The 14,853-nt window shown below is 40.2% G+C and overlaps 1 protein-coding gene across 4 annotated transcripts in view; it reads left to right on the forward strand.

The window, feature by feature from the left end:
• The first annotated feature begins 6 nt into the window (after positions 1-6).
• NRP1 (neuropilin 1) overlaps positions 7-14,853 on the forward strand; it is a 146,965-nt gene continuing 132,118 nt past the window's right edge. For all 4 annotated transcript variants that reach the window (XM_010859885.1, XM_010859886.1, XM_010859887.1 and 1 more), the window contains exons 1-2: positions 7-287; positions 3,653-3,827. In XM_010859885.1, the coding sequence (XP_010858187.1) occupies positions 215-287; positions 3,653-3,827 (248 nt within the window). In that variant the 5' untranslated portion in view covers positions 7-214. The remainder of the gene's footprint in view (positions 288-3,652; positions 3,828-14,853) is intronic.

The raw sequence follows: 14,853 nt of genomic DNA on the forward strand, positions 1-14,853 counted from the left end.
TGACAGGATGCAGGCGACTTGAGACACAAAAAGAGGAGCGTTTCTCTCGGATCAAGGCATTGCCTCGCCGCTTTTCTTTCTCCAAAACGGTCTGAGGATTTTACAGCTCCGGGAGGAGTGAAAGCGCTCCGGATCGTGGAGATCGCCCCGGTGCTCTGTTTTCCCCGCACGTTCGGTTCTCCCGCGTTCGCCCCGGAGACCCGGCGAAGGGAGGATGGAGAAGGGGCTGCAGCTCCTGTGCGCCGCGTTAGCCCTGGTCCTCGGCGCGGCCGGCGCTTTTCGCAACGGTAAGTGACAGGCGGAGGCGCGCGGCCGCGGGGGTGAACCCGGTTCCCGGCTGCCCGCGCCCAGCTGCCGGGACCTACCGGGGAGAGCCGCCTCCCGGTGAAGGAAACTTTTAGCCAGACGGAGAAATAAAGAAGTAAGATCAGTCGTTGTAGGTAGGGCAGGGAGATTTCACGTCCTCTGACTCCCTCCTGAAGTTGGTTGTTTGGCCATGGGGTATTTCCCACCTCTGCTACAAGGCAGAGCGCCCTACCTTCCCAGATCAGCGCACCAATTATCTTAATAATGTTTCCTCCCCAAGGCAATTAGAGGAGACTCCCTTTCAAAAATATGATGGCTGTTGAAAGTTAATGAACACTTTACCGGGAGCACTTCCTGATTCTCCGACAGCTCCCCCGAACTGATTCCTGTGGTGGGTGCCCGCAGGAGATAGCGGTTTGCGGGTGGGTGTTAGTCCCTCCTCCGCTTTTCCAAACCAGCCCTGCTCCGTCTGGAGTATGAATGAAAGTTATATCGCGTCAATAAAGGAATCTGATACACACGCTGTAAGGCACCAGGATATGTGAAAATCCCCTAACCTAGTTGCAGCTTCCACTTAGCTTTTAAAACCTCTCAGTGTTAAGTAAATGGAAGACCGTGCTGGGTTAGAAGCAGTATCCTGTAACGTAAATAGTGTGTTTTAAAATGGGATCTGGTTGTAGGCATGTTCGACTTACACTGTAAAGTAGGTGGAAGCAAGGGGGCGGGTGACATTATCTTTACAGTAAGTCTTCAGCAATTATTATTAACTAATTATCAAATATTTACTTTAGCCTGGCTTAGATTTCAATCAGAGTAATTAGAACGAGAGCCCATCCGCTACTTACCGGTGGTATATTGTTTTAATAAGAGACCACAAGTGGAGGAGTTCATACCGAGAGGAATTTAAATCACATCTTTATGATGGGCGTTAATCTCTCTAATATGCTTTTTAGAGGTTTCGTGATTGAAGCAATAGATTTCCCGAGCAGCTACCAAGCAGTGTTCTAAAAGATATGCTTGGAAGCAAAACACACACAATTGTGAATGTAGAGTTCAATTTATTAATGAACCTCAGACGATGGCATCCTTCTCTAGTCTGGCAGAGAATGAAATAACACTCACCTCCAATTGAAAGAGCTCCAGTGGTTAGACTTTAGAAATTACAGTAACCCAACATCTGCTTCCACGGTGGCGGGTGTTCATAGGATGGATTTGAAATCCAATGCCAATAGCTTTCAGACTTTAGGCTGTGAACTCCATATGTATGTCTGTGTGTGTGTGTGTGCATGTGTGTGTGTATATACATACATGAGAGATATACATACTTCCCAGTTTTCTTAGCAGAAATCTGGGGAATGCTGAGACCCTAAGCTGCAGTCAATGACTTGACTGGTTAAACCTATGTTGCTATACTTAACAGTGACCAAAGCCAGTTAATGCCTCTAGCTCAGCAGACCTTTCCCAGCCATGTCCACCTCCTTGGAGTACCAGTGTCTGCTAAATTAATTCATTAACCTTATTTAGGACTAATGGTCCAGAATCATTAGAAACTGCTCGTTCTTAATCAAGTGTTAGAGAGATTTAACAGAGCCAGGGAGTCTAGGAGTCCACATTATCTTATTACACTGTCACTTTCTCAGAAGTCACAGATTAAAGAGCTCTGGTGTGGTACTGAGTCCACCTAAATGTCTTCTGAAGTGACTCTGTCGAGTGGCTACAAGCAGTGCTGTTTTATTTCACTCCTTAACAGATGCCAGACACTGCCATGATGTTTGTACAGAGCTGGAGGAGACTTAATGAGATGGGGTTGCTTTCCAAGTTTCCTGCACATTTAAAATAATGCAAGAGCCTCTGCAGAATAACATAACAGAGTCCAGTATGATCATTAGCTGAGATTCTGAACTCCAGTTACAACACGATTTCTTCTTGGCAAACCTTAAGCTTCTAAAAGCTAAGGCAAAGGAAACCCTTATAAGGCTATCCCCACCCCCCCAACAGTCTAAGAAACAAAGTCAGAAACATCTAGCAACTGAGAAAAACAAAGTAATTTATATTGTCTTCTCTTTTAATTTATGGGAAATGATTTCTGTAATGCATGTAGCTTTATGCATTTTTGATGTGCACTTCATCTTTTATTTCCATTTGACCTGGTTTTCCTGTAATAAAATTCTGTAGATTTATAAATTCATGCTGAGAGCAAAGAATGCCATTCTTTTTCCACAGGGAATCTATTAGATGCAATATTAAAATCTATATATACCATTACTGAAAATTTGTGATTGATAGGCTTATATGTTTCACTGCTTTCATACCTGTTCCTCTTAATATAGCTTATGCACCGAATTTTTATTGCTCAAAATTAAGCATCAATAAATGTGGCAGCCTTTCAGGCTGAGACTCTCTAATATGAAATCCATCATAAAAAGTGACAGTGAGGGTCCGTACTGAACAATAAAGCTGCCCAAAGACTGGTTTCTTTGGCTCTCAGTGAATCACTTCAGGTTTGGGTTTTTTTTTTTTTTTTTGAAAGGAAGGTCAAAAGTAGTTAGCTCACCTTTTCTAAAATGTGAGGGTGTAGCTCACCATCTGTGATACCCAGACCTCCATGTGGGCGAGTTTTTTCCAACATGTAGGTAATTAGAATTAATCTGTGTAGCTATTTATTTTTCTTTCTGCCAGTTACTTTGATCTGGTCTCCAAAACTGAGCAACTTTCCTCGGAGCAGTAGAGCTGAATTATTTCTGCTTCACCACATCTACTTTGTTCCCTGATGCTCTGGATCTCAAAGACCAGAGATAACTCAAAATCACTTAGATTTACAGGCAGATAAGACAACAACAAAAACGGTTTGGCTTTAAGCCAGTTGAAGTCCTGGATGACAATCCCCACTGATCAATGACACAGACCAGGCTTATCATCAAACAGCAACACAAGGGGTCGAATGGCATCTTTTAGTCGCCTTCACTTAGAACTTGCTACTTAATGTGATTACACTTCTGGGGGTATAATTAAGTCTAGCAGAAGCTCCCTGGGGACCATGTTAACATCTATTGAGGACTTAATGTTTTTAATGCTGGAAGACCTTTTTCTTGGGAGGGAACTTTGTGGGAGGTGGGGATGGAGCCCTTTCAGCTCTAAGTCCTCCTGAACCAACTTCCTGAGATCAAAGAGCCTTCTTTGGAGGCGTGTTGCTATCAGCGCCACCTGAAGGACCTGCAGGCACCTCTTGGAGCTCCCCTTAAAAACTTATGGAATGTTTAATAAACTGCCATTGATACGTAAAAGTAGAATACCTAACTGGTTGTACAGGGAACCATCTAGTACTAAAATGTTAATTTTATTGCAGATAAGTGTGGCGATACTATAAAAATTGAAAGCCCCGGGTACCTTACATCTCCTGGTTATCCTCACTCTTATCACCCAAGTGAAAAATGTGAATGGCTGATTCAGGCTCCGGACCCATACCAGAGAATCATGATTAACTTCAACCCTCACTTCGATTTGGAAGACAGAGACTGCAAGTAAGTGAAAATGTTTGAACAGGGCACCACAGCACCATCTAGTGGGCGCGGGTGTTATGGGTGGGGGGAGTCTGAACCGTCTAAGACGTAAATGGATCCAGGAGGAATTCCGATCTAGGCCAGATCGTGTGTCAATGGTATGGAAATTAAATTATGTTAAGTGATTTCTGAGTTCCCTAAACCAGGGAGATTATATTTAAATGTGTAATCTCTCATAGTCTTTTTCTTGTTAGCACTTTTGGTTGGGGAACTTGTGTTAAGAAAAGTGTATTTAGGTTTCTTTTTTTCCTGGAAAGGCGAAGAATTAGAAACCCAACCTCTTGCTTTTTATTAAATATTGTGAGTCTCTAACATGCAGTGCACTGGCAGACAGTGAGGTTGGGGTTTTTTTGAACAAATCTGGGGCATATTTTGTGATTGAAGAACTGTGTTTATCTTACTGAGTTTAACATCACCAAAGCAAATTGTCAGTGGGGGAAAAAAAAAAACACGGCATACAGAGTAAGTCTAATGAAGGACTTTTATAGTAGATTAATGATCACAAGTCTCTTATGAAAAATGCTAAAAAATTGTTAATTCACAATAATATGATGTTTGTTCATGTGCTTTAGCCTTCCTATCTCTTTCAATGGTTAAGTTACTAATAATCAATTTTTGCCAGGTTTCATTACTATAAAAACATTATCAGTAGAGAAACAGAATAAATTATAAATCATCACTTTGTATGAAAGAATTGTGCGTAAGTTTTGCTTTCCACAGTTGGAAGGTATGTTTTAACAATGCAGGCAGCAGTTCACGCGGGTCCAAATTTGCTTTCCTCACTGGACATCCAGCAGACCACCTGGCTCTGTCATGTCCACCTCATCCGGTTCTACCATGCTGTGTATTCTCCAGAGACCTGAGCCTGAATATCAACCTCTAATGACGTTTAGACATTTTAATCTCACTTCTAAAGTGTTTCTCAAGGACTGATAGGTTTTCCCAAGTTTTAAAATCAGTCTGTTTGATATAACTATATACAGTGTAGGCTACTATTTCCATTGGATAACATTATTATGCAGGCAGATTCATTATTTAAAATATTTTCTTTACAAACACATAATAACCCTTGTAGAGAAGAACAGAATAGTATGAAAATGTTCCCACCTGTCGGAAGTCCTCCAGAACCTGTTGGATTCTGGGGGTAAACTAGTTTTTCATGGCCAGGGAAATGACATCATCTGGTTAATTCAACATCTGGTGCCTGGAGAATTAGCATACATTCATGTGCTGTTGATCAATTTCCAAATAATCAGCAGACACTACAGTAAAATTATGCCAATTTCAATTTAATCTTTGTTCTGTGATTCAGAAGTGCTTCAGGGCATTATATTGACTTTTTAATCTTGTGTGAAAGCTGCCATTAATAAAGTGTTCCAGTAACTTCTTGGAAATGGGAAATTCATTCTCTCTCCTTTTTTTAAGCCAATATTCTGTATGGTGGTTTTTACAATGTCTATTGCGAGACAACCTGAAGATTTATTTTCCATTTCATTTATTTTGTTTTGTGTTATGTTTTTGCATCTTGACAATACTTAAACTGCTAGAGGGGGCTTCCCTGGTGGTTCAGTGTTAAAGAATCCGTCTGCCAATACAGGAGACTTGAGTTTGATCCCTGGGTTGGGATGATCCCCTGGAGAAGGAAATGGTGACCCACTCCAGTATTCGTGGCCTGGGAAATCCCATAGACAGAGTAACCTGGTGGGCTATAGTCTATGGTGTCTCAAAAGAATCGGAAGTGACTTAGTGAGTAAGCAACAACAAGGAGCTGCTATAGGAGATATTTTTAAGAAACTCTGGTAAAACACACTCAAGTAATAGCATTATTCCTCAAAATAAGGTGCTATTAGATTCCAGGAAACTCATGTTTGCTGATTTCTGATCTGAGAGTCTTGACCATGTACATGTGTCATATAATAAAGAATTCAGAGTAGTTATTCGAAGTTGTGTGCTGGTCAATGTTAGCAACTGGATTTGAGGAGGGGATGGGTCAAGTCTGGATCTATGGTATTTACCAATTTCTGTAGTGAAAATTTTCTCTACACGGCCAATTTCAAACCACCCAGTGTGTCACTATGCACAGATTTGCAAAGAGATGTGCACATTTGATTCTCATGAGTTGGTGTGAGCTGGCTCCAACACCCAACTGCACAGGTGTGGAAGAAGGGGAAGCCAGTTGCATGAATTAATGTATGGAAAGTGTTTGTAAGCATCTGGCACATGTGTGCATGCTAAGTCGCTTCAGTCATATCTGACTCTGTGTGACCCCATGGACTATAGCCCACCAGGCTCCTCTGTCCATGGGATTCTCCAGGCAAGAACACTGCCATGCTCTCCTCCAGGAGAATCTTCCCCTCCAGGGAATCTGGCACGTAGCAGACCTTAAATAATTATCTGCCATATCATGGTGTGAGGTCGAGCATGGTGGGAGCAGGGGGCAGCTTTTTTGTTAGTTTTGTTTTTTAAAGATAATAAGAAAAGGGGATCACTATAACTCAGAGTAAAGGACCATTTTAATGATATCAGCAAGAAACTGGCCAATAAGACTGTTTCTGTAATTATGATGGTGAGTTTTGTGTTTTAATGCTTCAGAGTAAGGTGGTTTCTTAATTGTAGTAAGTGAGGATTTGTTCTCTGTGAAGAAGCCATCTCCTGACCAGTCTTGAAGGCTGATATATTTAGCTTGCTGTAGTCAGTGGAGATTATGGTCCTGGAGAATATATCTGTGCCCTGTTTTCAAGTGTTGCTGCCTGACATTTTATCAATAGAAATTCCCAAAATGATATAGGAAGACCAACTTAGGACATTTGCCATCACTATCTTCTCTGCCTGGGTCCACATGACTCCTAGTTATTGTTGAAGTTTGCAGTTGAAAATTCAACAAATGCGGCACAATTCTTTTCTCCTTTGGTAAAGATTGTGAGAAGAGTCCACAGCTTTAAAATCTATAGGGGATTATAATTCTCTAGAGGAATGGAAAGCACCAGAAACTCCTGTCAGAAGAAATTCATAGACTTCAGTTTATGTGGGATGTGCAAAAATATAGATTTGGGGGTTTTGATGGATTGTGGGCTTGTTTTATTTATAGTAAATGACAGAGTTTGGGTGGACTGTGGAATTCTTTTGTTTACAATAAGCAACTTCCAAAAATGTATTTGAGATGACACATCGCGTTCAGAGAACTGGTAAGCTCCTACTGATCGTGTCTGTTAAGAACAAGTTGTTTGTATTATTTGAGATGCTTAACGTCTCCCTGTTTCAGCTGTATCTAATACCAGTCAGGAGGACTTGCTGTACCATGATGTCGTAAGATAAAATAGGGTAGTGGACATGAAAGCCCTTTGAAAACTGAAACTTTCACTTTAGAAACTCCCCTCGGAAGCAGTTGTTCTATTATTAGGCTATCTTTAAGAACTTGGTGATTATTAGAACATTCAGATTTAGGAAGCTAGGCAAACTAAATATACTGATCCAGTAGTGGGATCATCTGCATATAATACACTCTGCATTTCCCTTGAAACTGTCAGTATTTGAATAGTCAGCTTTCACAGTGGGAAAGCTCAAGAAATCAATTCCTTCATGCATCTGCTTGTGGCAAAAACATCCTGGAGACCAAAGTAGTCAGTTGTTTCTTAGAGCGTAGGGATAAATAAATAATTAAATAGACAAGTTCTGGTAGGAAAAATATTTTTATTTTGCTTTTTATTTTTTGGTTTTCTTTATCATGAAATGAAGATATCCTCTCATAATTTTAACCACGCAGTGAAATGCAGACAACTTTTCTTGTGAAGAATGCCAAGTCTGGCCCAGTACATAATTAACTTATGCTAACTTTGCAAAAAGGTTTTTTTACAGTGGATGTCAAGGGGGGATAGTTCCTTTAGGAAAATGTCCAAGTTGTGTTTGGCAGCTTTAAAAATCAACCATCTATGTGTAGGCCACCCCTGAATCAGGTTTCATTGCAAATAAGCATCAAAAATATTGGCACTTCCTGAATTCTTTCACTGAACAAGGTGTGGTATCAGTCCATCCATGGGGCCAGAGAGCATCTGTCTTGGGGCTAACCTTGTGCTGGGATTTCTAGCTAAATAGACTGCCTAGTTTTACTGTAATGTTGATACCAGAGGAGGCTAGAGAATGTTCTGAGTGGAGAAGACGTTGAGGGAAAAAGAGGAATCCGATTTCTCTCTTTTGCACCAGCAAACTCCTCCATGCTTGTGAAGTGTCAAAGTGGAGCCAAAAGCAGAGAAGAAAGAAAAAGCCACCTGCTGAGTGTTTGTCAGAAAGCAGTGTTCATTGTGCACTGAAAATGGTGTTCAGTATTCACATTGAGCTGGTTGGGTCTTACTCTACTGGGGTTTCCTTCAGTGGTAAAGCGGACATCTTGACTCTCATAAAACTTTATATCTGCATAATAAACAAGAATGTCATTGATACAGTAGTTAGAATTTATGGCGTTTTTCCGGTTTCCCAGCAATGCAAACTATCAGCATGATAATTTATAATGGTTTGTGACAAATACTGCTGAGCAAAGAGGTGTGTGGTTACATTCAGATCAGATGTCGTCATCTGGGGAGCAATAAAAATTTCACAGACATTGGGTTAAAAACATTAAGAAAATGAATGTGAATCTCCAGAAAGAGAGCCTGAAAAAGTGGCGGTGATGGGCGAGAAGTGAGGTCTTCTGAGTGACAAGTTCCTGACTTCATTGCCTGATTTGTCAGGGCTGTTTTGTAGGGTTGCATCAAGACACCAGACTAATTATTACCCATAGAAGCTTTTCTATATCCAGTTTAGATTTGTAGTCTCTCTCTTCTGTAGTCAATAATTCAGTGTCTTTTTCTTAATTCAACACAGTCAAAGGAAGATTTTACTCTAGTAACTTCATATGAAATTTAGACACAATAGAACTTAATTAAATAGTGATGATATTCAAGTTTGGGGCTTTGTTGGAATAAATCACACATTGTATCTTTGACACTACTTTTAAAATTTCCTAAGTTGTTATAAACTTTGAAACACCATTTATTTTCATAGAATATAAACTCACTGAAGGAAAATTAATCTGCCCTTAGTTCCTCAAATCTGATTATTCCTGAAAATGTAATTATACAATGGTCACTTTGTCATTTATAGGGAACTCTAAGTTCCATTTTTGGTTTCCCTAAGTAATATTTTTTGCTTGATATTTGCTTTGTTTGGCATAGATTTTTGTATTAATTTTCATTTTTAGAATTGCATTAAAGTACTTTTTATCCTGATTAGGGAGTTTTTGTATCTGAGGCATGGGTGTTTCCCCTAGTCCTACTCTTGGGTTTTTGAGCATCACTTAGACCAAATCAAACAAAGACCTTATTTTTATGGAAAACAGTGGGTATTCTCTGCCAAAGTACTTCTCTTTTTTTCTTTGTGAAATATAAAAGTCTATTAAATTATAATCTCTATCTAGAAAAATATACAAAGTAACATTTGATGCAATTTTACAATGGGAGCATATTCATGTAAACAGTTTAGAATCAGAGCAAACATCTCCAACTTCTTAGTAAGAGGTTGCCTTCTGTCCACTGTCAGTCTCTGACCTTTGGCCTCAAGGGCAACTGCTGTCCTGACTTGTGTAATTCCATTTTTATAAATTTCAAAATCAGACAAAACTCAACAGTAGTCTTGAAGTCTGTATGTACCATCCTTTGAAAATAGTCATATTCTTTGGAATGGGGATAGAAAAAAAATGTGTACTGTTCTAATCAGAAAGTACAACTGAAGTATTTTTCTTATATTTTTTTAATGACAATTATAGAAATATATTTATTGCTTTACTATGGTTATGTTCAAAGAAGCACAAAACTGTTGGTCTGGAGCCTGATTTTTATGCAAGGGAAATTCAGAATGATCTTTCTTTGCTTTATTTTCCCTCATCTTTTCATTGTTGATTTCGGTCTCAAGTAACTTCCCAATATGGGCAATATGAGAGGCACCACCACCAAACTAAATTCAATTAAAATACTCTTGAATGGGTAAAAAATGAACTCTTCTCAGAACAGTGGAGGTCAGGGTTGTTGCTACCACCTGCAGCATCCTTGTTTGCTGCACAGGCAGATAATTATCTACTTTCTGCCTTTTGATTTCTTTCTCCATTAGCAGTGATTTAATTTGAACAGAACCCCACGTGTTTAATAAAATTAATTTCCTTTATTATTTCTTCCTATGAGCAATCACATTGGATCATAATGAATTTTTAGTATTACTAGGTTGTCCGGGGGTGGGGAGGGCGTTTCTGTAATTCGAAAGAAGCAACCTTTATGAGAAGCTAAAAGAGAAGATTAGTTGAAATCTTATCAAATTGAATCAACATGTGCATGGCATTTCCAACCAGATCTCACTTTGAGGAGGAGGCACTTCAGAATCGATCCAAGGGAGACATATGCCTTTAACCAGCATGCGTATTCTCAGCTCCTTCCCTTCCAGCATAAAACTTGATACTTGCATGCATGCTGACATCCTTCGGCAGAAGCACACACACAAACATATGCGTGTGTGTGCTTGCGAGGAAGGCTATAAAATGAACTTAACTAATGGCCATTGTAGGATTCATCAAGGCTGATCATTAAGCCTAAAGAAAAATAAGAGACAAGATTAGTGTTCAGATCAGGTTCCAAATGCGTCTTAATTGGCTGTTTGTAATCAATCCTGATTGTAGGAGTCAGTAAGTTGGCAGAACATAGCCCCTCCAAAGAAAAATTTCCCTGCTCTTCTCTGGTTAATTGAACTGTGTCCAGTATCCAGGTCAGTTAGGATGAGAAGAGGTCGAGGTAGCTCTCAGACTGGCTGTGAAGCGCGCCAAACACACCATGATGGCTTATGGTTGAAATCACTTAGTATTTACAGATAGCTTAGAAATGAACTGCTTTCATTCAGAATTCTACTCAATTTTGCAGCAGCACAGACAGAAACAAAACAAAACAAAACAAAACTGGCTTCTGGCCATTCCGTTGCTTCTAAAATAGTTTTTCTCCTCATCAAGCCCAGGTCTGTATTGTACACATCTTGTATCATATTTATGTGCAACATGTTTTTTTCTCCTTTAAATAATCAGTAGAGTGTTTACAAAGGAGTCATCATGTTCTTGTTGTTGGGTCTTCTGTGGCTGCCATAAGCTTTCTAAACACCCTAGGCTTCATCTCACTTAATCTTTTTTTTAAGACTTTTTTTTTTTTTTTGATATGTACCATTTTAAAAGTCTTTATTGAATTTGTTACAATATTATTTCTGTTTTGGTTTTTTGCCTAGGAGGCATGTGGGATCCTAGCTCCCCTACCAGGGGTCAAACTCACACCCCATCCATTGGAAGGTAAAGTCTTAACTATTGGACCACTAGGGAAGTCCCTGTCTCAATCTTTGTATACCCATTTTGCAGATGATACTACTGGTGCTTAGGGAAGTTAGATTAACTGAGCCCAAATGCTCAGCTGCTGCCCCAAATACCTTTCCATCTTTGTGATCAAAGGGACTTGGGATATACTTTTAGAATGAGAAAATTCACATGAAAATTACTAGATTATTTTTTACTTAGCTTTCATTTTCTTCCATGACACACCCAAAAGTTTAAATACAAACCAGTTAATTCTGAAGGACTTAATTTTTAAACACTTAGTTCAGATTAAGTGAAGCCTTGTGCACAGAAACTTCCAACCAATTGACAATCTTTCCACTGAGTCAAAACTTGTCTTAACTTAGCAATAAAACTCACAGTGGAGTGGGGAAGGGTAATATCTAAATTCTGGGTCCTTTGGTTGACGAAATTTGAAAACATAAAACACACATAAATATAACATTTATTTGAAGCCTGGAAACCAGGCAGCACAAAGTTTCCATTTATACAGTTGGTTCGAGGGACATAGGATATATATACCAGCTGTATACCAGATCCTTACAAGCCCAGGAGGAAGAAGACTGGGTTCTCTTCCAAACTCCCCTCATTTGCTTCATCTCAGGCGAATAGTGGAAAAGTTTTGCTTTCCCAAAGCTTCCCTGTTGTCAGATTTCAATACTTGTGTTGGCCGCAGTGATATACTGAAAGGGTTAAAGAGAGAATGTTTGCTCAAGGCACTGGGTTCCTCTGAGAAACAGAACAGTGTTTTTTGAGAAAAAACAGACGCTCCAGAGTATTTTGTTTTTATCTGTTCAGATACTTGTACAAACAGCCGGCCAGGTTGGAGGTGATGGCTTGTTGCTTCTGTGATAGATTGACGTGTCATGGAGAGCTTGACCTGTCCCATCTGAAAGAGGATGCTAAATGTCTCTCCATTCAAGTTCTTATATTTCTTTAGAATAGCCAGAGCAGGCAAAGGCAAGTCAGTGTAGTCACGATTCCAACTCCCCATCTGACTCTCCAGCCACTAGATGCTGTGAGCTGGTCAGCTATTGTGTATGATGCCCTTGGTCAGTGAAATGGAATGGTAAAACCTAAGATGTAGTCAAAATCTTAGTCTTGGCCAGACAGCTTTAAAAATTAGAAGTACTAAATTTAAAGACAAAAGAACACACTCTTGACTCAAAGAAAATGAAGGATGCGGAACCCCAGAACAACTTGGTAACACTAGGTTGACTTGGTCTGATTCAGGATTATTTTGTTTTTCAGGTGTCGTGACGCCTACAAGGGGTAGCCCATAATTTGATTTTTCAGTGAAGGTTGTTGACACTGCGCTAAGGGAAGTGGGAGGTGGGGTTAGCACTGATTAGAATTTTCCTTTTGTTCCCGTCAAGGAAAAAAGTCTGCATTTTCCTTACTTTTTATTCCAGTGCCAATTTCTTTGTTCCTGGCTAGGGTCACTGCTGAGTAACCATTAGGCTATATCGGGTCAGTCCTGTAGGACACCTCCTCACCTCCTTCTGTAGCTGTGTTAGCATCATACCTTGTGTGTGTTAGTTCATTAACATGAGCTGGGGATTTCTGATTGTCAGGGGACCATGTTAGCAGCTCCCTATGAAAAAGTGTTCTCGTGAAAATTAGAGACATGGGTTATAATTGCCCTCTGCCATGCATTCCCATCTGTGAGACAGGACACAGGTCCTATGGGCCAGGTTGTAGTCTATTAATGGCTTGGTTATACCACCATTAATATGATGGTTTCGACAGTGTTAATCACTATGGCTCAGGAAGACAGAACGACATCATTGTCTGTGTGGACCTAGACACAGCTTCAACTAATCTTTTTCCTTCTCTTTCTGAAGAAAACAAAATGCTTTCCTTCCTCTACCAAACTCAGTAACACAGCATGGATGAGATAATGTAGGTGGAAATATCTTAGGAATACAAGAGAGATATGTTAAATAAAGCCTAGGTATTACTCTAACGGGAAGTGCATCTGCAGGTTTTGTTCCTTAAAATAAGTTCAGACTGTAAACAATAAAGTCTGCATCCTTGGGAGGAGACACTTATAAATATTTCAAGAACAGGGCGCATCTCCACAATAGAGATGGTATCTCACGCTCAGCGTGTATTCAGCCAACAAGAATTTCTGAATGTTCTTACAGTGAGTTGGCTGGTTAAATGTGTCATAATTGCAGTCTTCTAAAAATCTACACTACTATGGATAAAATAGATAATAAGGCCCTACTATATAGCACAGGGTACTCTTCTCAATACTCTGTACTGATCTATACTGGAAAAAAATTTTTTTAAAGCGTAGACATACATATATGTATAAATGATCACCTTGCTGTACAGCAGAAACTTAAAACATTTTAAATCAACTGTACTCCAATAATGGAGAAGGCAATGGCACCCCACTCCAGTACTCTTGCCTGGAAAATCCCACGGACGGAGAAGCCTGGTAGGCTGCAGTCCATGGAGTCGATAAGAGTCGAACACGACTGAGCGACTTCACTTTCACTTTTCACTTTCATGCATTGGAGAAGGAAATGGCAAGCCACTCCAGTGTTCTTGCCTGGAGAATCCCAGGGACGGGGGAGCCTGGTGGGCTGCCGTCTATGGGGTCACACAGAGTCGGACACGACTGAAGCGACTTAGCAGCAGTACTCCAATAAAATTTTTTTTTTTAATTAAAGGTGAAAATAAAAATCTAGGTGGGTTTCTGGGAAGTTCAAGGAAGATGCTCATTGTCACAAACTAGATAAAAGCTTTCATAGCCTTTAAAAAGTCATTATTTGCTCAGGTGTGCCTTTGGAAAACTTATAAACATTGGGTTGGCCAAACCATTCATTTGGGGTTTTCCCATAAACTGTTACTCAAATGAACTTTTTAGCGACCCCAATATATTCAATACAATCCAATAGGAGATCAGCCTTTCCTTTAAGACAAGAGCCAGTGTCATGGTGATTGTTACAACAGGGCTGTCCCTTCCTCCCAATCAGAGAAAAAAAATAGTGCCCATATGGTTTGGTCCAAGAGTAGGGAACTACATGGATTTTGTATTATAAATTCATACAGAAAAGCAGCAGGGAAAACCATGCTTTAAAATTGACGGTCCCTCCCACCATCCCCACTTTCCCTTGGTTTCTAGCAGCCTCCGCCCTTTCATTTTACCGTCTCTTACCACCATGTCGGATTAGGACAGATTTCTCAAAAGTGAGGGAGTTCTCAGTAGCCTCGAGAAAAAGCCCATCCACAGGAAGGCGCTTAGGATAGCGGCTGAGAAGAGATGACTGTGTTGGTCTCTTCGGCCCACTCCGCCCTCAAGAATGCTCGTATGTGATAAAATGCAGCCTCTCTGGGTCCCCCAGCCCTGTTTTCCTTTGAAATGACCACAGCTGTGTTTGGCTGGGAGTCCAACAGAAGGGCTTTGCTTCCCTTCTTGTGGGACCATGTAGACCGCCCGGGTCCAATAGATTCTGTAGGACTTTCTACTCATGAGTAAAAGAAACACTTCTTGAACCTGTTACCCCTCAAAGAAAACTTTCGCCTCTCTTTCCTATGACTGCCAAGGGCTTTGAATGTGGTGTCTACACCCCAGAACTCCACTTTCTC

Source organism: Bison bison, unplaced genomic scaffold (genome assembly GCF_000754665.1).
Source record: "Bison bison bison isolate TAMUID 2011002044 unplaced genomic scaffold, Bison_UMD1.0 scf7180017864461, whole genome shotgun sequence".
Classification (NCBI taxonomy): Eukaryota; Metazoa; Chordata; class Mammalia; order Artiodactyla; family Bovidae; genus Bison; species Bison bison.